The following is a 26,899-nucleotide window of genomic DNA, read 5'->3' on the forward strand; positions in this document are numbered from 1 at the left end:
TCCCGTGTAAGAAGGAACCTCAGTCGAAAATTAGTTGCCTTTCCAGTGAAGAACTATACATTTTTAACTAAATAAATCCCCTTTTATTGAAAGCCAATCCGTCTCTGGTGTGTTGCTTTCCAGCAGCTAGCAAACTAGAATAATCGTATTATTGAAAATCTGTTTCCTAATTGATCTCTGTCTAGATGCTCTTTCCATTGTTGAGAGGGGGGAATTGAAGTCTCCACGTATTACGGTAGAGGTGTCTATTTCTCCCTTCAGTATTGTCAGTCAGTGTTTACCTTATGAATTTTGGAGCACTCTGGCTTGGTGCGTAAATATTTGATTGTTATGTCTTCTTGTTGAATTTTTCCTTTTATTGTGCAGTGTCCTATTTTGTCTCTTTTAATTGTTTTACATTTGAAGTCTGAATTTGTCAGATATTGGTATAGCTACCCCTGGTCATTTCTAATTGTTGTTTGCATGAAATATCTTTTTCCAACCTTTCACTTTCAACCTATTTTTGTCCTTGGGTCTAAATTAAGTCTCCTGTAGACAGCATAAAGATGGGCCTTTTTTTTTTTTTTTTGCATGAGCAGGCACCAGAAATCAAACGGGTCTCTGGCATGGCAGGCAAGAATTCTGCCACTGAGCCACCATCACACCACCTGGGTCTTGTTTTTTTAATCCATTCTACCAGTCTGTGTGTTTTGATTGAGGAGTTGAATCCGTTAGCGTTTAATGTTATTACTGTAAATACAGTACTTTTAACATTTTGTCTTTTGGATTTTATATGTCATATGTATTTTTTTTTCTTTTTTTATCTTTACTGATCATCGTCATTTCTACACTCTTTTCTAGACCTCTGTCTGTCTTTTCCTATCTGTGGGTAGTGCTCCCTTTAGTATTTCTTGTAGAGCCATTCTCTTAGTCACAGATTTACTCGGTGACTGTTTTTGTCTGAAAATGTTTTAATCTTCCCCTCATTTTTTGAAGGACAGTTTTGCTGGGTATAGAATTCTTGGTTGGCAGTTCTCTTTCAGAATCTTAAATATATCATACCACTGCCTTCTTGCCTCCATGATTTCTGCTGAGAAATCCACACATAGTTTTATTGATCTTTCCTTGTATGTGATTGATTGCTTTTCTCTCGCTGCTTTTAGAATTCTCTCTTTGTCTTTGATCTGATTAGTAAGTGTCTTGGAGTATGTCTATTTAAATCTCTTCTGTTTGGGGTACGCTGTACTTCTTGGATCTGTTTTTTTGTCTTTCATAAGAGATGGGATATTTTCAGTGGTTATTTCCTCCATTAGTTTTTCTGCTCCCTTTCCCTTCTCTTCTCCTTCTGGGACACCCACAACATATATATTCATGCACTTTATGTTGTCATTCAATTCTCTGAGACTCTTCTCTTTTTTTTCCATTCTTTTCCCTATATTTTCTTTTGTGTGTTGGGTTTCAGGTGTCCAGCCTTCTAGTTCACTAACCCTTTTTTCTGCCTCTTCAAATTTATTGTTGTAGGTTTCTGTTGTTTTTTTTTTTCATCTCTTATTTTGTGTCTTTCATTCCTATAAGTCTTGCAATTTGTTTTTGCAGACTTTGAAATTCTTTGTTTGCCCAGTATCTTCTTTATATCTTCCCTCAACTTTTGATGAGATTTTCATGTCCGTTCAAACATTTATTAGAGAAAAATCTGAAAATGGCTTTTGTTCAGGATCCTGTCCATAGCTTCATTATACTCGGCCGTGACCACTGAGTAACTTGTCCACATGGCAACTATTAGTTTACTTGAACACTTTTTTTTTTTAGTATGTACGTTTTTTCCATCAAAACTTTTTATCCCAGCATCAAGTTGCTGTTCAATTAATGTGCTTGACTGTATGAGTAAAGGAACTTCTAATTTGGATTAAATGAAATGAGAATGGGTGAAAGAGTTTGGGCAGGTTATCGCTCATTCTTTTTTGAAGGACTTAGAAGTTTTCTGCAAAGAGAAGGGGTAAAAAAGGTCTTCCGGGTAGAGGGAACAGAATACACACACAAAAAGTTAAAGGAACAGGTGAATTCAAAATGACTCAAGGCAGGAAGATTATGTGTTTTGAGTGTCAGGAAGTGTAGCTGTAGATGTAAAACTTGGAATCAGAAAGGAATTTGAACTCAGGTATGGCATGATCAGATAGGCATTCTATAAATATTCTTGGCAGTGGTTACATGTTATACACCTCGTACAGATTATTGAAAGGGTGACTGGTTTGGGCAAATTGGAACCAAAGTATCATTTTAGTAACCCAGGAAAGAAATGATCAGTGTCGGAGGGGAAGGTTTGAGGGATTTAGTATATCAGATGGGAAGTGGTGATGGAGTCATTTAGGATAGCTGCTTGGATGGAATGCCTTTGACAGAATTGAGAGTATCAGAGGAGCAAATTTAGGATAGAACATACTGAGTTTAAGGTGCCCATGGGTTATTCAAATGGAGATAATTGAGGAATTGCTTAGATATTTGGATTAGAGCTCTCTAGAAGAACTGGACTGACATTGGCATTTCCTGGGGATACCATTTCTAAGCCAAAAACTTAAATTATTATCTGTATGCTAGCTGGTTTTAAAGAAATGGAACTTTTGTAAGTTTTTTACTGTTGTTAACTGTAGTTTAGTTTTGTAAGTTTTTTGTTATTGTTAACTTTAGTTTGCAAATTTCACTTAGTTGCCAAAGTTCAAGAATGTGTTATGTATAGTAGGTTGTGTATCCATGTTTGAAGAGAGATTTCGGATAGGAATTTAATCCCTGAACTTTACCAGTAAGTAATTTAAAATATTGGGTTGAATGTTTTCATTTACCTCTAGTTTTTTAAAATAAAGGTTATAATAATCACAATACAAATAAAATCCCAGCACCACTTAGTGTGGAAACAGTATAAAAATGACTTAGTACTCTATTGTGCAACTTCTTTATCTTTTTCAGCTCTTCTTTGTGTCAGGAAGAAGCATGATCTTGAGTGGAATTGTCCAAAGTATATCCCTTTCTATCTAGAAAGTTGAACTTACCCATATTCCCACCTCATTTTTACTTTTTAATTCTGACTTTTGCTGAGTTAGAGGGAACAAATTTATTTAAAAATATTTGCTGTGATCCCCCAGGGGTCTTTTTAGTAAGTTATATCTGACATAGTTCCTTTGCTAAAGAAAAAAATAAATCTGCAGTTGCTGTTGCCATTATGAGACCATCATTGGAAATTTTATAAGTATGCTTAGCTGATTGGGTATCTAGCAGATTTTTAAGAATAAACAGAGTCCTGAAGATATATGGGACCATTTTATGCTAAATGGATATCTCTCCTTTCTTTAGTACCTTAGCGCATTATTCCTCTCTCTTTCTTCTTTTTTTTTTTTCTTTTCTTTTTTTCTTTTGGAGAGGGGAGGAAAGGAAAGAAGTTCCCTTAGAATATTCTGTCTTGTGTAAAGCTTTTACCAGTGGATGTTGGATTTTGTCAAATGCTTTTTACGTGTTTATTGACATGATCATATGATTTTTCTTTTTTAAGTTTTACTGTTGTGGTGAATTACAGTGATGCTCCCACCCCAACCCCCAAGCAGGCAGAAAATTTATTAAATACACATGCAAAGAGGAGCATGCATGCACTCTACCAGGAAGGGAGAGGCGAGAAGTGAGAGGCCTGGGCATTGTGGGGTAATCTGGTTTTATAGATTTTTGTTCTTTATACCTTTTAACTATTGTACTACCCTCTCCTTTTTCCTCTTTCAGTGATACCTGATGGTAGATCATTCACTCAGGTGAGGTCAGTTGGCCCCCATGTGCTATTTATTGCTGTTCTTCTTAGTGATATCTTTCTCCTTGGGGACTGAGCACTTCTTGGAATTTGCCCTTTGCTCATCAGCCAGCCACCAGCCTAATTCTTCAACTTCCCCGTCAGACGGTTTTAGCTCCCCTTAATCTTAAGGAATTTTGGGCTGAGAGTATGTTTTATGTAGTTCCTTCAATCTGTCAGTGGGACACAGGCTCTACTTGTGGGAGCATGGAAGTCTCTGACTTTGCTATTGAGGGTGACTGGTTGAATGTGGGAGACAGGACCATTGTCTCTGGTGAGGGTAAGTTTGTTGTGAAAGGCTTCTAATCTGAAAAAAACTAGGTGAGAAATTTTAGTTTATGTGGTCTGAACAGAAGCAGGAGCAAGATGGACCTCAGCATGTTCTTTAGTTTTCAGGAACATGGCAGGGGCTTGGCATACTCTGGCAGTTTGCAGTGTGGCAGAAATTTGCATAAGAATACCTGTAGAATGGCTTCTCAACACTGTTTGAGATTTCTTAGCCACTAAAATTTTATTTCTCTTTTTTTGGTTAATTAATCCTATAGTACAAGGCCAGCCTTATCTTTGGAATTCATGTCTCACATTACTAGGGAGACTTATACCCCTGGAAGTCATCTCCCACGTAGGGGGTAGGTAGTGGGTTTATTTGTGGAGCTTGGCTTAGAGAAACTACATTTGGGCAGCAAAAGATGTTCTCTGGGGGTTGCTCTTAGGCATTAATTATAAGTAGACCTAGCTTTGCTATTACAGAAATCAATATTGTAAGTAAGCCTCGTATTGAGGACTTGGCGTATTAAACTGCGAGCTCCTGTTGCTTAAGAGAATAACAGAAATTCCCCAGGTGGGCAAGTTTAATAGTTTCACATTTTTCTAGTCCTTTAAAGGATGTTGCAAATGCTTTTTTAGTTTCTTGTGCTTAAAGTACTCTGGCTGTTTTTTGGTCTCACACAGAAAGTCTTAGAATACAGACAATATCCTTTACTCTGTATTCTGATTTACTTTAGTCCTAACTTGATCAGCAACACTAACATGTTACTTGAGTGGGACAACAGTAGCCTACCCAAAAAGATTTCTGAAGACAAGAGGTTAAATCAGAGACAGCCTTTGTTTTATCTTTCTCATGAAAAAGGGCACCCTACCAGACAAGCAGAAGCAAGCGAGTGCACCAGCTCTGTACAGTAACAAAGGCTATATAGGTCCCCTGATGCAGTTGCCCCCTCCCGCCTGTTTACCCATCCCCCATTGGCTGGGAGTTGTGGGCTTACAGTCTTGAGCATGAAAGCTAATCCAATTAGAGACATGGCCCTCCCTTAGGAAGGTCGGAGTTTACAGTTACAGCCTCCTTGTTGATGTGGATTTGGGGAAATGGAATGGCCCAGAGGAATGTGAAATTTGTGCTTACTGGGACTAAAACAAGCAACCAGGATGTGGGAGGTTTAGCAAACAGGACTATGGGGAGGTTGGACAAGCAGATCTGAGCCATTGTGTTTGCTGAGAAGAGGCCATTTCCCCTATTTCTCTAGTGCTGTATGGAATAATGCTGACTTAGAGCTGGAGAATTTTAGGGATGTTACACCCTTAGCCTCCTGTGGAATCACCGAACTGCCTTCCAGAGTGGCTGCACTCTCAGCTTCCCTACCAACAGTGAATAGGTACATCTCTTTGTATTTTCACAAGCACTTGTTTCTCTCTGTTCATTTTTAAACACTTTTGTTCACACATCATACAATCCAACCTAAGTGTACAGACATGCCTTTGCCACCATAATCCATATGAAGACATTTTGAAGAGGGATTTTTAAAATGCATTTTTTAATTGTGAAAAATAATGTATATATAAAAAAGCAATAATTTTCAAAGCACACTGCAACAGTTAGTTGTAGCACGGAATTCAGAGTTTTGTATCAGTTACAGTTCCACAATTTTAGCTTTTTACTTCCAGCTGCTCCAAGACACTGGAGACTTAAAGAAATATCAATATAATGATTCAGCAGTTGTACTCATTTGTTAAGTCCTACTCTCTCTGTTATAACTCCTCTATCCTTTGATCTTCCTCCCTATCATTAGAGGTATTTGGGCTATACCCATTCTAACTTTTTCCTGTTGGAAAGGGCTGTTGATAATATGGGATAGGGGCGTGAACTAGTTGATGTTCTGGAGAGGCTGGCCCCAGAGGGTTTCAGGACTTATCTGGCCTAGAAGTTATCTGGAGGTTATAGGTTTCTGGAAATTAACCGTAGTGCATGAAACCTTCACATAATCTCAAATAAAGCCTTCGGTGGTCTTTAGAATTGGCAGGAATGGTTTTGGTTGGGATTTGGCAAACTATGATAAGTAGTGTTGTCTAGCTGAAGCTTTTGTGAGAGTAGCTTCCAGAGTAGCCTCTTCACTGAACTCCCTCAGCCACTGGTACCTTATTTGTTACAATTCTTTTCCCCCTTTTGGTCAGGAAGACATTGTTGATCCCATTGTACCAGGGTTAGACTTGTCCCTAGAAGTCATATCTCATGTTACCAGGGAGAAAAAAAAGCATTTTTAATATTTAGGACTGAGAACCCAAAAGGAGACAGTGGCTTCCCAGTGGGCCTGCCCTTCCCCACCCCCCAACATGCCTTCATCCCATACAGATAGGTATATTTGTTCAAGGATCTCCTTTGGGATGCTGAGATGCTTCTATTTAGTAGGGTCCTCAGAGGGAACTAGGAGTAAACACTAGTTGGGTCTACTCGTTCTAAGGTAGCCCCCAGGAAGTGAAGATCCCACCCTAGAAGGGACACAGAGAAATTGGTGGAATACCAGGATGTCTTCAGGATTATGAAGAAGAAGGTGTAGTGAAGGTTCTAGGTTTGGCTTTGCTGTCAACTCCCATAACTAGGCAAATCTGAGTGGAGGGAGGTCCAGATTGGCAGTTCAGGACAGAATAAGTGGCTTTAGTATTTAACAAGAAATCAGTAATCTTACCTACCACATTGGCATAACCTGAGGCTTCTCTAGGTTGATGGTCAGCTGTGAAGTCACCCGAACCATACATGGCCTTGATCACCTTTGGTCCTTTTTACTTGCCACAAACAGGGCTTTAGGGGCTGTCCTACCTCCCTTGGGAGATATTGTAATTCCCGACCCAATGCACGGGCTGGTGGCACTTGGGACAGGGCCACGGTTGAATCTAGGGTCCTGAGTTGTCCCATGGTTTCTGTCACTCTCTGCTAGTGGCCCTCAGATCCACAGTTGAAGCAAAGCTGTAGAGGCTTGGAACCATGATTTTGTGTGACCTTGGGGGAGACAGGGAGCTTTTAATACTGACTGCAGTAAATTAAACCTGTTCTCCAGTGTTCTGCCTACCTCTCTTTGCCTTCTCTTCCTTGGCCTTGTCTCGATTGTTAAAGACAGGACAGGCAGTTTTTAACAGGCCATTAATGGAAGTTTATGGGCCCATGGAGAGCTTTTTCAGCTTTTTTTGTGAATGTCATGGGCAAACTGCCTGGTGATTTGAGTGCCCAGTAAAATATGACTTTCCCAGGAGCAGGGTTTATGTTAATGTACTTCTTTAGGGTTTCCACTAACTTACCCTGGAATAGGACAGGTTTTCCTCTTTCTTCTGAGTGATTGCCTTTAGCTTATTACAGTTAACTTGCTCGGTGGTACTTTTTCTCATGCCTTTTAGCAAACAAGTTTTAAAAGGGATCATTAAGAAGATCTCTAATGGAAATTGAGAAAAGGTTATAACAGAAGTGGCAAGTCCCTCTCAGGTCCTTGTCTTGATAGAGAGGTATAAATGTCTGGGCCTAGGGAATTTCTGATAAGAATCTTTAGCCCAGAAACCTGTGTTAACAGAGGATGGAGTGTCTCAGAAGGCATTGAAAGTCAGAAAGAGGAGAAAGAGGGAGACTCTCATGGAGACAAGGGAGAGGACCTCTTTTGAAGAAGTGAAAACAGAAACAGATTTAGCAGGAGGAAGGGTCGCAGAGTCAAGGAATTGCTACTAAGCAAGTGAGGCCCAAGAGGGTGGTCCCCAGAGGGGAGAAAAGGAGAAAGTAGGGGGAAGTCTTTGAGAATGGAGGAAAGAGAGAGAGAGAGAAATGGGGGATTTGATTTGGTTTTCATTGGATTCCTGTTCAACATGGGGAAAACCCCTAGTCTGGTCTCAAGGGCAGCAGTGCCCACTACCTTGAGTCTCCTTGGATCTGCATGGTGTGGAGATGGGCTCTTGCTACCTCTGAGGAGGAAGTTAGAGAACTTTGAGTAAACTGAGATTGTCTTGGAGGAGCCAGATCAGAGTCCCTAGATTCCTAGAGACATAGAAGCCAAGCAAGTTGGGAAGCCTCAGAGAGCCAAGGACAGAGATGGGGGACTTGATTTGACTCCCATTGGACTCTGCTTTACATGGAAAAGTCACTAGTCAGGTCTCAAGAGCATCATCACCAGTTGCTCTGAATCTCTTTGGATCTGCATGGTTTGGAGGTGGACTCCTGCCACCTTTGAGGAGCGAGCCAGAGAACTTAGAATAGACTGAGATCATGTACTGGGGGAGCCAGATCAGAGTCCCCAGATTCCTAGAGATATAGAATTGCATGATGACATAGGAGAGGATAACAATGAGCTAAGTGAGAAGAAAAAGTGAAAGAAGAATCATACATAAAATACAGGATCCTCATATATAACTCTATTATTAACTCCTTACATTGGTGTGGAATGTTTGTTACAATTGATGAAAGCACATTTTTATAATTCTGCTATTAACTGTAGTTGACGCTTTATCTTAGGGTTCACTGTGTTGTGCAGTTCCATGGATTTTTAAAAAATTTTTTTGTTCTGGTACCATATATGTAGCCTAGAAGTTCTCTTTTTAGTCACATACAGATATATAATTCAGTGCTTTTTGATTACATTCACGATGTTGTGGTACCATCACCATCTACTACCAAAACTTTTCCATCACCCCACTAAAATAACAGAGCTGTACTAATAAGCCAACAAAGGAAATAAAAATGAAATAATTAAAAATACATAATAATGAAAAAGAAAAGGAAACAAGATGGAATAGAAAGCACATAGCAAGATGACAGACTTAACCTTATCAGTAATCATCACATCAATTGTAAATAGTCTAAAGATGCCAACTAAAAGGAAGAGATTTGCCTAATGAAAATTCTAACAACCTTCTTTGCATGAATGGAAAAGCCAGTCATCAAATTGTTCTATGGGCCCTTGGATAGCCAAAACCATCTTGAAAAAGAAGAGCAAAGTTGGAGAACTCATACTTCCTGATTTTGAAACGTATTACACCATGAGGGAGACCTAGGTTTGATTCCTGGCCCATGTACCAATAGTAGTAATAATAAATTAATTAAAATAAAACTTCTTACAAGGCCACAGTATTCAAAGCAGCATGGTACTGGTACAAGGACAGGCATATAGACCATTGGAATTTTTTTTTTTATAGTTATAATATATATACAAAACAAAGAAATAAAGCAGTAGTTTTCAAAGCACTCTTCAACAAGTGGTTACAGGACAGATCCCAGAGTTTGTCATGTGTCACCATATGATACTCTCATATTTTTCCTTCTAGCTGCTCCAGAATATAGAAGGCTAGAGGGCTTAAATACTTTTTTATCATCACAATCGACTTTTTTTTCCTTTTTTTTTTTTTCAGCAATAGCATATATACAAAAAAGCTGTAAATTTCCAAGCACAGCACCACAATTAAGTTGTAGTACATATTTCAGATTTTGACATGGGCTACAATTTCACAATTTTAGGTTTTTACTTCTAGCTGGTCTCAAATACTGGAGACTAAACGAGATATCAATTTGATGATTCAGCATTTATAACTCATTTGTTAAGTCTTATCTTCTATGTATCATTCCACCATCACCTTTGATCTTTCCATACCTCTCATTGGGGTTGTTTGGGCTATGGCAATTCTAAATTTTTGATATTGGAAGGGTCTGTCACTAATATGGGGTAGGGAGACGAAACTATCTGATGTTCTGGAGAAGCTGGGCTAGGTTTCAGGACTTATCTGGACCAGGGACCCATCTGGAAAATGTAGGTTTCTGGGAAGTTACTCTAGTGCCTAGAACCCTTGTGGAATCTTATAAATTGCCCGAGGTATTCTTTAGGATTGTCTGGAATGGTCCTGGTTGGGGGTTGACAGGTTATGATAGGTAGCAAGGTCTACCTGAAGTTTGCATAAGAGCAATCTCCAGAGTAGCCTCTCGTCTCTATTTGAACTCTCTCTCTGCCACTGATACTTCACTAATTACACTTCTTTTCCCCCATTTGGTCAGTATTTAATTGTTGATCCCACAGTGCCAGGTCTGGATTCATCCTTGGGAGTCCTCTCCCACGTCACCAGGGAGACTTTCCTCCCTGGATATCCATGTCCCATGTAGTGGGGAGGGCAGTGATTTCACTTGCAGAGTTGGGTTTAGAGTGACTGAGGTCACATCTGAGCAACAGCAGAGGTCCTCCAGAAGTAACTCTTAGGCATGCCTATAGGTAGTCTAAGCTTCTCCACTATCTACATAAGCTTCACAAGAGTAACCCTCATGATCGAGGGCATGGCCTATTGTTTTGGGTATCCTTAAAGTTTGACACAGTATCAGGGGATTTCCTGATGGTTCCATATTCTTTCTCCCTTCCCTCAGGGGACTTTGCCAATACTTTTTGCTTATCTACTTAATATACTCTAGGATGTATCCAGGCATTACAATAATCTATACAGGATTAAAGGACCACTTTCTTGTGCTGTTCTTCCTATGTTTCAGTTGTTCAAATGAGCTATACAGATAGGTTGAATTAGATTGTACACTGCAAAAAATTTCAGTTCCAAGTCAAGTAAACCTTTCTTCCATTGTAGACTATTGGAACTTGCGATCTCAGAAATGAACACTCACATTTATGGCTAATTGATTTTACTAGGGGCAAAGGCCACTCAATTGGGAAAGAATAATATCTTCAACAAATAATGACATTTGCAAGAAAAAGAAAAAAAGAGGAATGACCCCTACCTCATACCTTATATAAACATTAACTCAAAATGGATCATCAAAGACCTAATTATACGAGCCAGGACTATGAAACTCCTAGACCAGAAAATTTTGAGAAACAGCTTCAGGACCTTGTGTTAGGTAGTTGTTTCTTAGAGTTTACGCTCAAAGTACAAGCAACTAAAGAAGATAATGATAAATGGGACTTTATCAAAATTAAAAACTTTTGTGTATGAAAAGACCTTTTCTGGCAGAATTATTAATCTGTATTGGAATATCATGCTCTTCAAACTAGAAAGTTAACAATGACTGCTTCCTAAAGACGGTACAAACGTGGAATTGTGAATTTTTGAACATGTAGTTGGTGTCTTAAATAAGTACTGAAGAGTCAAGGAGCAGAAAGAATGTGGAATGGATGCAGCTTTGACTTTGTAAGAAGCTTTTACCTTAATACATTTTATTTTATTCTTATTTTTAATGCATTTTTATTGAGTGTATACACTTACCAAACTATGCAGTCAATGGTTCACAGTATCATTTTATAATTGTGCATTCATCACCACAATCAATTTTTGAACATTTTCATTACTACAAAAAATAAAATAAAAATGAAAGAGAACACCAAAAACATGCCATACTTCATAGCACCCCACTCCCATTTATTTATTTTTTTGTCCTTTTTTTTTTTTTTGCACCTCTGTCCTACCCTGGATAAAGTGAGTGTCAACCACAAGATTTTTTACATTCACCCAGTTACACTGTAAAAGCTATTTGGTTATACATCGACTGCAAGAATCAAGGCTACTAGAAACAGTTTAACAGTTTCAGGTATTTCCTCCTAGCTATTCTAATACACTAAAAGCTATAAAGGGATATCTATATAATGCATTAGAATAACTTCCAGAGTGGTCTCTTGACTATATTTGAAGTTGCTCATTCTCTGAAACTTTACTTTGTTTCATTTCTTTTCCCCTTTTTGGTCAAGAAGACTTTCTCAGTTCCATGTTGCTGAGTCCAGGCCCATTCCAGGAAGTCATGTCCCACATGGGGGGAGGGCAGTAAGTTTATCTGCCAAGTTGGCTTTTAGAGAGAGGTCACATCTGAATGACAAAAGAGGTTCTCTGGGGGTGACTCTCAGGAATGATTATAAGTAGACTTGGCTTCTCCTTTTCAGGAATAAGTTTCATAAGGGTAAACCCTAAGATTGAGGGCTTGGCCTCTAAAATTGGGGGTTCCCAATGCTTGCGGGAATATCTGGAACTCCCCAGGTGGAGAAATTTAATATTTCCACATTTTTACCCAGTCCCCCAAGGAGACTTTGGAAATACTTTTTTATTCTCTGCCCAAATTACTCTGGTATGTACCAGGTATCACACTAACCTGTGTGAACCAATAAGTTCTCACTCTGTATTCAAGGTTCTATGTAATTTTGGTGTTTGAATAAACTGACCATATAAGTTAAATCAGATAATACGCATAAAAATATAGAGAATATAAATGTTGTACCAAATAAATGTCTTTTCCTCTGGTCTCACACAGAAGTTGAAGTTTTAAAACACAGTAAACATCATCCTTTACCTTTAGTCTAATTTACCTTATTCCTAACCAGATCTGCTTCGTCCATATCTCTAATTGAAGTCCGATCTCTTTTTCAACTTTTCTAACATTGCTGCATAGGGCTGACTTTCATAGCTGTAGAACTCTAACTCTGAGTCTCCCGTGCCAAACAGATACCCAAAAGTTCCAGGGACCAATCATTTATACACAAAGGGCTCAGTATCTCAGAATTTAGAAATAACCGTTATAACTCAGGAATAGATGTGATTACTAAGAGCTTACAATCTAGGAACTTTTACAGAAAGCCTTTCCCTGGTAACCTGTGTTCTCGGATTCAATTCTCAGAATTTGCAAGTTAAGGTTAGTCCATATTAGTGAGGCGTTATAGTATTTGTCTCTTCGTTTCTGGCTTTTAATACATGTTAGATATCTTCCCAGCTGAAATATTTCAGAAACTCACCTTTTTATTAAATGAAAAAAGAGAATAGGTAACACTTGACCAACATATGTATGGGAGAGAGAGTTACTTTATGTTCATCAGTTAGGTGAACTGCTCATTTAGTTCCTTTGGGGTTTGCTTAGCCACTTTAAGGTTCCAGAATCTCTCCAGAGTTAATAAATTATTAATGAATTTATTACATAGTTAAGGATACCAAACTTTTCTGGGCAAATTTGTTTCCCTTTTTCTGCTTTGAGAACTTTGAAGTTCTTGGTTACAGTAATGACTGCACCTTGAGTGAAAATATGCTAACATGTTGTTTCCAGATATGTCTCTGACCCAATTCCCACAAAAGCTTGAGATTTTAGAGGATTTCTTTTACATAACTTTTTCATAGTTTCATTTTTTTAACTGTATTTGTAATAATCTAGTTCAACATCCTGTTTTACAGATTGATAAACTGAAGTCCAGAGAGGTTGTTATAGCTTATACTTCTGGAATTTCTTTATCTCGTTTCATGTTTATTCTATAAAAAGCAATTTTTAAAATTACTTTTTAATTACTGAAGCAATAAATCACTATATTTTGTCTTCAGAGTGTTTAAATAATTTATAGGCATTAAAATAAAAAGTTACAGTTTCCTTTAATCTCTCTCCATCTGTTTTTTCTTCCAGTTGTTAGCAACTTAAATTGTGTCATCCCAGTACTTGTTCAATGTGTTTTACAATATATAAAGATATGGAGAAAGTTTTAAAAATATGTTAAATATCATCATATTATATATAATTGGAGGTTTTTCCACGTATGTCCTGCCTGTCCATCCATCTAATCTACCTCATCCCTTTTTAACTCCTAAATAGTATAGAATGGATATACCAGAATCTATTTGATCATTCCTGTTTGGACATTTAGATTCCCTACCCTCCTTTGCTTCAGGCATTTAGATTCCCTACCCTCCTTTGCTTCCTCTCCCTCCTTCTCTGTTATTATAGATACTATTGCAGTGGATATTCTTTTCTTTTTTTAAAATATATATATATATATATATATATATATATATATTTATTTATTTATTTTTATTGCTAAAACAACATACAAACATTCCATACATGGTGTACAATTAATGGCTCACAGTATCATCACATAGTTGTGTACTCATCACCATGATCATTTTTTTGAACATTTGCATCACTCCAGGAAAAGAAATAAAAAAGATAAAAGGAAAAGCTCATGCATACCATACCCCTTACTCCTCGCTCTCATTGACCACTAGTATTTCCATCTATCCAATTTATTTTAACCTTTATTCCCCTATTATTTGTTTATTTTTTATCCATATTTTTTACTCATCTTGTCCATACCCTAGATAAAAGGAGCATCAGACACAAGGTTTTTACAATCACACACTCACATTGTGAAAGCTATATAATCATGTTCAAGAAGCAAGACTACTGGAACATAGCTCCGCAGTTTCAGTTACTTCCTTCTAGCTGCAGTGAATATTCTTATATGTATCTGTGCACATGCGTGAATATATTTGTATCCTTTTAAATTTTTTGTCTTCATACAAACAATATAGAATTGTCTCTCTCACCCCAAATTCATTCTATCCCAACCTTGCCTTCTGCTTACATGTTTATCTGGTGTTTAATGGAGGCTATCTTGGACTTTCAAAATTGTAAGTTTCCGGTGATCTTGATGACTCGAAGGATTCTTTCTTAATTGATGTAAGCTTATGTCATAAATGGTTAACATAAGCATACAGATAAGGAAGTACAACCTGGAAATTATATAGTATAGTGGTTAAGAGCATAGGGTTTTTATTTTAATACCACTCCTTACTATTTACATCATTGAGCTTAGACAAGCCTTGCTTTCCATATTCCTATTCACACAAATGGGCTACTCACTCCAATTCTGAAGTATAAGACAATATAATTATAGAACCTATGGTTTAAGGTTGTAAGGATTAATTTATAACATGTAGGACTCCTGGTGCATGTCTTCCATAAATGCTAACTAAAAACAGGAGGACACTGCTTAGTTATGTTCATAAACTATGGAGTGATGGGCTGTGGTGGTGTAAGACAGACATTGGTCCAAGCAGTTCTGAGTAATGATGTGATTATGTTGATAAAAAGTCTACATGAATAGTAAATGTATTCTTTTTGAAACTTACAGATGTTAAAAGTACTTTGGTCTAGAAGTGACTATTTGTTTTATTTTCCTTTTACTCACTTTCTTTTTTTTTTTTTTCCTTTTTTTTCTTACATGGGCAGGCACCAGGAATCGAACCGGGGTCCTCTGGCGTGGCAGGCAAGCGTTCTTGCTGTTGAGCCACCGTGGCCCACCCTTACTCACTTTCTTAATTAAGGTTTTTTTAGCATTTGAAGTGAGTCCCAGGAATGGAATCTTACACATTGTGCCTATAGAAATAATAACATTAAACATTTCAGCTTACTTGAGAAATAACTTGTTTTTTCTGTCCCATAAGACTTTGTTTAGGGACCATGTCTTAATTATCTTCATGTATTGATAGTCTTTTACATACTTTTGCGTATAGAAGCACTTAGTAATATTTGTGAAATTGGATTTAATTCACTTACACTAATCCTTCCTAAGAGTCCTCATCTATACACTTTGAAATTCTCATACTATTTCCTATGTAATACAGAAAAACACCAAAATGACCTCATAGTAAAAACTTGATATTTTGGGAGTAGTTTGAAAGCATTGAGCCCTCAGTGTATTTCATGCCTTTTTATTTTTGGGTGTTTTCAGAGTGGAGCCTAATATTTTATTTAACATTTGCAAAAATTGTTAATTGTAAAGGAAATTTGCCTATTCAGTCACCTGGCAACTTGCCTGATGAATTTATGGAGAAGGTTAAGATTGTGGTTATCACTAAGTCAAAACAAACTTTCATGCCAAAAAAAAAACCCGTGAATTTCATTCCAGTTTGTTATTTCAAGTGCTCTTAAGTCTGAGTGGTGTTTTTAAAATAATTCATTTATATATGAAATAACCAAAAACTTGGCTAGGCACTATAGGAAAACATCTCCTAATTTTTTTAAATGCATATTGAAATAGTACTGAATAATAATAATGGTGATTAATCTTATTTTTGTTGTTTCAGATTATATATGAACAGGAAGGTGTATATATTCACCCATCTTGTGGAAAGACAAATGACCAGGACAGCTTGATTTCAGGAATATTGCACGTTTTAGAGAAGGTATGCTTCTAATAAATGCTTTTACTGGGTAAATATTTTTGTTAGTGGTTCACTTTTGGTTCATTACCAGAAAGTTTGAATTTTATGTATGTGATATGTTTTGTAATTGAACAGTGGTTGTAAATTTAATGTGGAAATGATTTTAGAAGTAAAATACTTTGGATAAGCCAGTAAAATGTCATGAGTAATTTAAAGCTTATGCTATAAGTGTAATAATATAACTTTTTATAATGAGACATAAGCAGAATTTAAAAGCTTACATATCATTTGTTGTCAAACAGTGGTTTACATATGTGTATTACTGCTGTATTTTTTTTATTTATATTTATTTTTATTTAATGTTAAAAAAATTAAATATTTTATTTCAGATTTAGGGAATGAAAAATATATATGTGCCTAAGAATGAAAGATATTATTGGATAATAAATAGAATCCATTATTTCTTTCTCTAGGATGCTGAAGTTATAGTGGACTGGAGACCATTGGATGATGCATTAGATTCTTCTAGTATTCTTTATGCTGGAAAGGTATTTAGGGGGAAAAAACGCGTGACTAAAATAATGCCATTTTTAAATAAAAGTCGATGAGATATAGCTGACAGTATAAAAGTCACACTTTTAAAATGTACAATTTAGTGGTTTTTGATATATCCACAGAGTTTTACAGTTGTCACTGATAACTCATTTTTGAACATTTTCATCACTTGCTCCCCAAAAATCTCTACCTGTTAGCTTCCACTCTTCATTCTTCCATACCTCCAACCTCTGACAATTACTGATCTACTTTCTGTCTTTAAGAATTTGCCTAGATTGGCCAAGATGGCGGCTTAGTAAGGTACGTGCGTCTTAGTTCCTCCTCCAAAGCAACTACTAGGTGAACTGAAACAGTGCAGAACAGCTCCCGGGGCTACGGCAGGGAATGGACACACAGCATACCCCAGTCTGGACTGCCTAGTCTGACTGCGAGACTCGGCTGCGGTGAGATCCCCGAGCGGCGTGCGATTTCCTGAGCAGCGGCAGTTGTGGCGGCCGGAGCTCCTCCCTCCCTCCTTCCCGGGCCGGCTGAGAGTCTCGGAGAGGCAAGTTTCCCAAGCTGAGGCGGCCGGTACCCCTCTTTTGCAGGCGGCTTCCTGGTCCGGCTACAAGTCTCAGATCAGAGGGCTATCCAAGCTGCGGTGACCATCCCCCGCGGGCGGCTTCCTGGTCCGGTGGCGAATTCCCCGGGCCCGCTGCGGCCGGCGACCAGCCACAGGGTCCCCTCAAGCCGCGGCGGCTGACGCACCCACCACGCGCGGCCCCCAGAACCAACGGAGAGAATTGGATCGGAAATCCCCAGACCGCGGAGATCGGTGACCGGGGGGATACCTTCCAAACACGTGAGACAAACGTGTGCCACGAGCGCCACCTACTGGGCAGGATAAGAAAAACAGAACCCAGAGATTTCACAGAAAAATCTTACAATCTTGTTGGGTCCGACACCCAGGGAAATCTGACTAAATGCCCAGATGCCAGCAGCAGAAGATAATGGTCCATGCTCAGAAGATTGAGAATATGGCCCAGTCAAAGGAACAAACCAATACTTCAAATGAGATACAAGAGCTGAGACAACTAATGCTGAATATACGAACAGAAATGGAAAACTTCTTCAAAAATGAAATCGATAAATTGAGGGAGGACATGAAGAGGACATGGGCTGAACATAATGAAGAAATAGAAAAACTGAAAAAACAAATCACAGAACTTATGGAAGTGAAGGATAAAGTAGAAAAGATGGAAAAAACAATGGATACCTACAATGATAGATTTAAAGAGACAGAAGATAGAATTAGTGATTTGGAGGATGGAACATCTGAATTGCAAAAAGAAACAGAAACTATCGGGAAAAGAATGGAAAAATTTGAACAGGGTATCAGGGAACTCAAGGATAATATGAACCGCACAAATATACGTGTTGTGGGTGTCCCAGAAGGAGAAGAAAAGGGAAAAGGAGGAGAAAAACTAATGGAAGAAATTATCACTGAAAACTTCCCAACTCTTATGAAAGGCCTAAAATTACAGATCCAAGAAGTGCAGGGCACCCCAAAGAGATTAGACACAAACAGGCGTTCTCCAAGACACTTACTACTTAGAATGTCAGAGGTCAAAGAGAAAGAGAGGATCTTGAAAGCAGCAAGAGAAAAACAAACCATTACATACAATGGAAACCCAATAAGACTAATTGTAGATTTCTCAGCAGAAACCATGGAAGCTAGAAGACAGTGGGATGATATATTTAAATTACTAAAAGAGAAAAACTGCCAACCAAGACTCCTATATCCAGCAAAATTGTCCTTCAAAAATGAGGGGGAAATTAAAACATTCTCAGACAAAAAGTCACTGAGAGAATTTGTGACCAAGAGACCAGCTCTGCAAGAAATACTAAAGGGAGCACTAGAGTCATATACGAAAAGACAGAAGAGAGAGGTATGGAGAAGAGTGTAGAAAGAAGGAAAATCAAATATGATATATATAATACAAAAGGCAAAATGGTAGAGGAAAATATTATCCAAACAGTAATAACACTAAATGTTAATGGACTGAATTCCCCAATCAAAAGACATAGACTGGCAGAATGGATTAAAAAACAGGATCCTTCTATATGCTGTCTACAGGAAACACATCTTAGACCCAAAGATAAACATAGGTTGAAAGTGAAAGGTTGGGAAAAGATATTTCATGCAAATAACAACCAGAAAAGAGCAGGAGTGGCTATACTAATATCCAACAAATTAGACTTCAAATGTAAAACAGTTAAAAGAGACAAAGAAGGACATTATATACTAATAAAAGGAACAATTAAACAAGAAGACATAACAATCATAAATATTTACGCACTGAACCAGAATGCCCCAAAATACGTGAGGAATACACTGCAAACACTGAAAAGGGAAATAGACTCATATACCATAATAGTTGGAGACTTCAATTCACCACTCTCATCAATGGACAGAACATCTAGACAGAGGATCAATAAAGAAATAGAGAATCTGAATATTACTATAAATGAGCTAGGCTTAACAGACATTTATAGGACATTACATCCCACAACAGCAGGATACACCTTTTTCTCAAGTGCTCATGGATCATTCTCAAAGACAGACCATATGCTGGGTCACAAAGCAAGTCTTAACAAATTTAAAAAGATTAAAATCATACACAACACTTTCGCGGATCATAAAGGAATGAAGTTGGAAATCAATAATAGGCAGAGGGCCAGAAAATTCACAAATACGTGGAGGCTCAACAACACACTCCTAAACAACGAGTGAGTCCAAGAAGAAATTGCTAGAGAAATTAGCAAATACCTCGAGGCGAATGAAAATGAAAACACAACATATCAAAACTTATGGGACGCTGCAAAGGCAGTGCTAAGAGGGAAATTTATTGCCCTAAATGCCTATATCAGAAAAGAAGAAAAGGCAAAAATGCAGGAATTAACTGTCCACTTGGAAGAACTGGAGAAAGAACAGCAAACTAATCCCAAAGCAAGCAAAAGGAAAGAAATAACAAAGATCAGAGCAGAAATAAATGAAATTGAAAACATGAAAACAATAGAGAAAATCAATAAGGCCAGAAGTTGGTTCTATGAGAAAATCAATAAGATTGATGGGCCCTTATCAAGATTGACAAAAAGAAGAAGAGAAAGGATGTAAATAAATAAGATCAGAAATGGAAGAGGAGACATAACTACTGACCTCACAGAAATAAAGGAGGTAATAACAGGATACTATGAACAACTTTACGCTAATAAATACAACAATTTAGAGGAAATGGACAGGTTCCTGGAAAGACATGAACAACCAACTTTGACTCAAGAAGACATAGATGACCTCAACAAGCCAATCACAAGTAAAGAAATTGAATCAGTCATTCAAAAGCTTCCTAAAAAGAAAAGTCCAGGACCAGACGGCTTCACATCTGAATTCTATCAAACATTCCAGAAAGAATTAGTACCAACTCTCCTCAAACTCTTCAAAAAAATCGAAGTGGAGGGAAAACTACCTAATTCATTCTATGAAGCCAACATCACCCTCATACCAAAACCAGGCAAAGATATTACAAAAAAAGAAAACTACAGGTCAATCTCTCTAATGAATATAGATGCAAAAATCCTCAATAAAATTCTAGCAAATCGAATCCAACAACACATTAAAAGAATTATACATCATGACCAAGTCGGATTCATCCCAGGTATGCAAGGATGGGTCAACATAAGAAAATCAATTAATGTAATACACCATATCAACAAATCAAAGCAGAAAAATCACATGATCATCTCAATTGATGGAGAGAAGGCATTTGACAAGATTCAACATCCTTTCCTGTTGAAAACACTTCAAAGGATAGGAATACAAGGGAACTTCCTTAAAATGATAGAGGAAATACATGAAAAACCCACAGCTAATATCATCCTCAATGGGGAAAAATTGAAAACTTTCCCCCTAAGATCAGGAACAAGACAAGGATGTCCACTATCACCACTATTATTCAACATTGTGTTAGAGGTTCTAGCCAGAGCAATTAGACAAGAAAAAGAAATACAAGGCATCAAAATTGGAAAGGAAGAAGTAAAACTATCACTGTTTGCAGACGATATGATACTATACGTCGAAAACCTGGAAAAATCCACAACAAAACTACTAGAGCTAATAAATGAGTACAGCAAAGTAGCAGGCTACAAGATCAACATTCAAAAATCTGTAGCATTTCTATACACTAGCAATGAACAAGCAGAGGGGGAAATCAAGAAACGAATCCCATTTACAATTGCAACTAAAAGAATAAAATACCTAGGAATAAATTTAACTAAAGAGACGAAAAACCTATATAAAGAAAACTACAAAATACTGCTAAAAGAAATCACAGAAGACCTAAATAGATGGAAGGGCATACCGTGTTCATGGATTGGAAGACTAAATATAGTTAAGATGTCAATCCTACCTAAATTGATTTACAGATTCAATGCAATACCAACCAAATTCCCAACAACTTATTTTTCAGAAATAGAAAAACCAATAAGCAAATTTATCTGGAAGGGCAGGGTGCCCCTAATTGCTAGAAACATCTTGAGGAAAAAAAATGAAGCTGGAGGTCTCATGCTGCCTGACTTTAAGGCATATTATGAAGCCACAGTGGTCAAAACAGCATAGTATTGGCATAAAGATAGATATATCGACCAATGGAATCGAATAGAGTGCTCAGATATAGACCCTCTCATCTACGGAGATTTGGTCTTTGATAAGGCAGTCAAGCCAACTCACCTGGGACAGAACAGTCTCTTCAATAAATGGTGCCTAGAGAACTGGATATCCATATGCAAAAGAATGAAAGAGGACCCATATCTCACACCCTACAGAAAAGTTAACTCAAAATGGATCAAAGATCTAAACATTAGGTCTAAGACCATAAAACAGTTAGAGGAAAATGTAGGGAGATATCTTATGAATCTTACAACTGGAGGCAGTTTTATGGACCTTACACCTAAACCAAGAGCACTGAAGAAGGAAATAAATAAATGGGAACTCCTCAAAATTAAACACTTTTGTGCATCAAAGAACTTCATCAAGAAAGTAGAAAGACAGCCTGTACAATGGGAAACAATATTTGGAAACGACATATCAGATAAAGGTCTAGTATCCAGAATTGATAAAGTGATTGTTCAACTCAACAACAAAAAGACAGCCAACCCAATTACAAAATGGGAAAAAGACTTGAATAGACACCTCTCAGAGGAGGAAATACAAGTGGCCAAAAGGCACATGAAGAGATGCTCAATGTCCCTGGCCATTAGAGAAATGCAAATAAAAACCACAATGAGATATCATCTCACACCCACCAGAATGGCCATTATCAACAAAACAGAAAATGACAAGTGCTGGAGAGGATGCGGTGAAAGAGGCACACTTATCCACTGTTGGTGGGAATGTCAAGTGGTGCAACCACTGTGGAAGGCAGTTTGGCGTTTCCTCAAAAAGCTATATATAGAATTGCCATATGACCCAGCAATACCATTGCTGGGAATCTACTCAAAGGAATTAAGGGCAAAAACTCAAACGGACATTTGCACACCAATGTTTATAGCAGCGTTATTTACAATTGCAAAGAGATGGAAACAGCCAACATGTCCATCAACAGACGAGTGGCTAAACAAACTGTGGTATATACATAGATGGAATATTATGCAGCTTTAAGACAGGATAAAATTATGAAGCATGTAATAACATGGATGGACCTAGAGAACATTATGCTGAGTGAGTCTAGCCAAAAACTAAAAGACAAATACTGTATGGTCCCAATGATGTGAATCGACATTCGAGAATAAACTTGGAATATGTCATTGGCAACAGAGTTCTGCAGGAGTTAGAAACAGGGTAAGATAATGGGTAATTGAAGCTGAAGGGATACAGACTGTGCAACAGGACTAGATACAAAAACTCAAAAATGGACAGCACAATAATACCTAATTGTAAAGTAATCATGTTAAAACACTGAATGAAGCTGCATCCGAGCTATAGGTTTTTGTTTTGTTTTGTTTTGTTTTGTTCTTACTATTATTACTTTTATTTTTTTTCTCCATATTAACATTCTATATCTTTTTCGGTTGTATTGCTAGTTCTTCTAAACCGATGCAAATGTACTAAGAAACAATGATCATGCGTCTATGTGATGATGTTAAGAATTACTGATTGCATAGGTAGAATGGTATGATTTCTAAATGTTGGGTTAATTTCTTTTTTTCCGTTAATTAATAAAAAAAATAAAAGTAAAAATAAATAAAAAGACAACTAAATTTGCTCCAACTAGGGGTTAAGGACAAGTGTACTCACTTGAAGCTTTAGGTTTACATAGAGATGTTGGTTATGAAGGGATGAGACAACTGCTTTACAAGAAAGCATGTCAATGCACTAACAGGGAGAAACACTTGAAACATGAGATCCCTATGTGTTCAGTCTGCTGCTCCCTTAATAACTTGAGTACATATATACTTCACCCTGAAAGAACCCTGCATTCCATTTACACACACAGATACTAAAGGTAATCACAACTTTAAGAATGTTGATGAATAATGTTAAAATAAATTTAGTTTGAAATGCTAATGATAAATGAAAGAGAGGGGTAAGGGGTATGGTATGCATAATCTTTTTTTTTCTGTTATCGTTTTCTTTCTTTTTCTGTTGTTTTTATTTCTTTTTCTAAATCGATGCAAATGTTCTAAGAAATGATGAATATGCAACTGTGATGATATTAAGAATTACTGATTATATACGTAGAATGGAATATATGCTAATATTTTTGTTTGTTAATTTTTTTAATTAACAAATTTTAAATAAAAGAATATTAATGAATTTCAAAAAAAAAAAAAGAATTTTCCTAGTCTATATATTTCACATTAATGGAATCATGTAATATGGGATCTTTTCTGACTGCTTTCTTTCACTTAACTTTATTTTCTAGTTCGTTTATTGCCTTTGTAATTGAACAGTGGTTATAAATTTAATGTGGAAATGATTTTAGAAGTAAAACACTTTGGATGTGTTAAGAAGTGCTAGAAGTATAATAATATAACTTTTTATAATGAGATATAAGCAGAATTTAAAAGCTTACATATCATTTGTTGATATGATATGATTTGATTCTTCAAGTATTCCCACATCCCCCTTTAAAGTCTCCTTTTCTTCATGGATATATCATCTCCTCTATTTCTGAGGAGTTTAGTGATAACTTTTCAAAAAGTTTTTCTTTCTCTGTATAGTTTAAGTCCCCTGAATTGCCTTTTTATTTTTCATGTTTCATTTGGACTCTCTTTTGTGTAGACACTTGCCTTTGATGTTTGGTGATCTTTGTGGTGTGGTGCTCATATTAAACAGTAGACATACAAATATGATTATATTCTTTAGGTATGGGTAGGCTCTTTATAGTGGGACTTTTAGAGTAACCTGGCTAAGTTGTTTTTTTAGGGAATCCCTGCTCTTGCAGTCTAGGTCTTTTTGTAGTTTTATTCCTTTACAAAAATTCCATTCATTATTATTTTGTTGGGGGTTTTGGGAAAAGGCAAAGGTAAATGTCTTTCATTTGCCATCTTTATACCGGATTAAAATGGGCTTTATTTTGATCTTAATTGTGTACTTCATTCAATAAAAATTGTGATGTTTAGTATGTGCCAGGTATTGTTTTAGATTGTAGGAATATAGCTGTGAACAGAACAAATCCTGGTTTGTCTTGAACTTATGATCTATCTACTGGGTGTGGGAGAGATGATACACAAGTAAGTGAAATATACAATATGTCAAATGGTGGTAGATGCTGTGGAGAAAAATAAACAAGGAAGAGAATTATATTGGCTGGATGGCTGTGGGGATTATGCTTTTTAAATTGGGGACCAAGGAGGGCTTCCTGAGAAAAAAACCTGTGAGTAGAGACCTGAAAGAAAAAGTACTCTGTAATTTCATTCATGTAGTTCTTCTGCCTATCTTTCAGTTTGTTCCCATTTCTTATTTCTTAATTTTTATTGTGCTTTTATAGTATTTTCTGTTCTTATGAATTTTCCCTTTTAAAAAGAATTATGCCAGAGTCACCTTTTGGGAAGATGGTGAAGTAGGGTAGGCTGGATTCACCCCTGCTCCATAGAACAAGTGAGGGGAAGAGACAAAACTGACAAGGACTGCAGTCCTATGGTATGTGAGTGATCAGAGAGCATCTTCAGTACTTTATAGAGAAGAGGAGAGGTGCGGAGAGCAGGGTGGGTCTGATCTACTGTGACCTCTCCCACTGTGGGTAGTGTTGCATGGGGACGTGTGGATCCAAGGCAGTGGACCATCCCTCTACTCCAGCCTGTTCTCTCCTGTTGCTCCACAGCCGACAGTACCCTTGGGGGGCCCAGGGGAAAGGGAACAAGGTTTTTCTTAAGAAAATAAAAGCTTTTGCAGAAGACCCATGGTTTTCTTCTCCTTATGTTTCATTGGTAACCTTAATTGCAAGTGAGACTGGTTTAAGTTTTTTTTTTATTCTTTTGGCAAAAATGGGTAAGGGAGATATGGACAGGAAGCAGTGTTCAATTTTCCTACCTGCAATATCTGACACAACTTAAAAACTTAATTTATATAGAATGTGAGATGATGGCATGGATCGAAGTTAAATTCTAGTTTTAAACCTTAAATATTTTATTTGTTACTTTAGGATTCCAGTTCAGTTGTAGAGTGGACCCACACCCCAAAAGAAAGAACTCATCGTGGATCAGAACATCTGAACAGTTATGAAGCAGAGTGGGACATGGTTAATACAGTTTCATTTAAAAAGAAACCACATACCAATGGAGGTATGGATTAAATCTTTTGAAATCTTAAACTGACTTCCTCCACTATAATGTACAAGTAAACAAAAGTTTAAAGAAAATTTTTATATTTCCCAGTCTGAAGAAGCATCGTTTGTGCTTTAATTAATACATGACTCCCATATTTTTTATTATATTCCATTTTCATGTCTCTTTTTTGTTATTGGTTTTAACCTCAAAAAAGGCTTTAAGTATGCATGTTCTACTTATGTAGTTATTAATGGCAGAAAATAGAAACAATTAAAATATTATTTCGACTGTCTTTCATGCACATTTTTCTTTATGTAATAGAGTAAAAATAATTATGTTCTTCATCTTAAAAGCACCAGGGGGAGATGGAGTGTACTACTGAACCATACTGTTCTAATTCCAGTGCTCCCGAAATTTTCACAGCTCATTGCAGCCTCTCCTTTATATATGTTCACTGACTATCCCCTCTATGAAATTTACATTTGCTGTGTGGCGATTATCTAAATGTAGTTAACAAAAAAGAGCCAAACTAACAGCCTGACATTTTAGTGTATACTACCTCAAGTGGTGATAGTTTGTATACCATATACCACACATACTACCCTAAATTTGATTTAGCTAGACTGTCTATAATGTGGCCTACTATTTGTGTTTTATTTTTAAAACACTGAATACTCGTATAGGGTATTCACTGTTAATATAGGGTTGAATTTTTCTTAGTTGATTCCTTTTTGTTTCATAACTAGAAGAAAATTTTGTCTCTTAATATCTTGACTTGAATTTAGGATTTATACAAGAATGAAAAAGGCCGTCCAAAATTTACTGAAGCATGATTGCTACATTTATGTAACATTATTATTAAGGAATACTGAATTTTATATATGGTCTGTGGAGTCATTCCCATGTACAATAGTTATATGTATTTACTTTTCATTTCTAGGAAAAAGTGGTAATTAAAAAATAAGTAGTAATTCATAAGCTTTTGATAATCAGCTCATGCATGTATATCTTTCTTAGGCATAATTTTTATTTTGAAATAATTTGAAACAGGACAGTTTGAATATATTTTGTATTAAAAAATAATATAAAACTCACAATTCAAACCATACCTGCCACCCAGGGATCCAGTCCACCAACTTTTAATATTTTGTCACATTTGCCGTGTCATTCTGTTCACTCATCTGTTCATCCTCCATCAAACTCTCCCTCTTCCCCTCTCTCTCTCTTCCTCCTTCCTTCCCTCCATTTTCTAAACATTTAAGAATAGGTTGAATACATAATTTTCCTTGAACACTTAATACTTCCATGTACATTTCCTAAGAAGGAGGACATTCACAAATGAAACCATCTTAAGTACAATTACCAAGTTCAAGAAATTTAACATTAATATAAAGCTTTCAATCTTATATTCCATTTTAATAAATGTCCTAACAGTGCCATTTGGGGCATTTTATCATCCATTATTAGATTCAGTCCAGTATCATGTATTGCATTCACAGTTGTTACTGTCTCTTTAGTCTTTCTTTTTTC

The 26,899-nt window shown here is 36.8% G+C and overlaps 1 protein-coding gene across 2 annotated transcripts in view; it reads left to right on the top strand.

Annotated features, from left to right (window-relative positions):
* The window catches only part of TBC1D15 (TBC1 domain family member 15), a 116,652-nt gene that overhangs the window by 24,292 nt on the left and 65,461 nt on the right, over nucleotides 1–26,899 (top strand). For both annotated transcript variants that reach the window (XM_077111446.1, XM_077111447.1), the window contains exons 2-4: nucleotides 15,932–16,030; nucleotides 16,483–16,557; nucleotides 25,246–25,384. In XM_077111446.1, coding sequence (XP_076967561.1) covers nucleotides 15,932–16,030; nucleotides 16,483–16,557; nucleotides 25,246–25,384 — 313 coding nt within the window. The remainder of the gene's footprint in view (nucleotides 1–15,931; nucleotides 16,031–16,482; nucleotides 16,558–25,245; nucleotides 25,385–26,899) is intronic.

This window comes from Tamandua tetradactyla, chromosome 7, assembly GCF_023851605.1.
Source record: "Tamandua tetradactyla isolate mTamTet1 chromosome 7, mTamTet1.pri, whole genome shotgun sequence".
Lineage (NCBI taxonomy): Eukaryota > Metazoa > Chordata > Mammalia > Pilosa > Myrmecophagidae > Tamandua > Tamandua tetradactyla.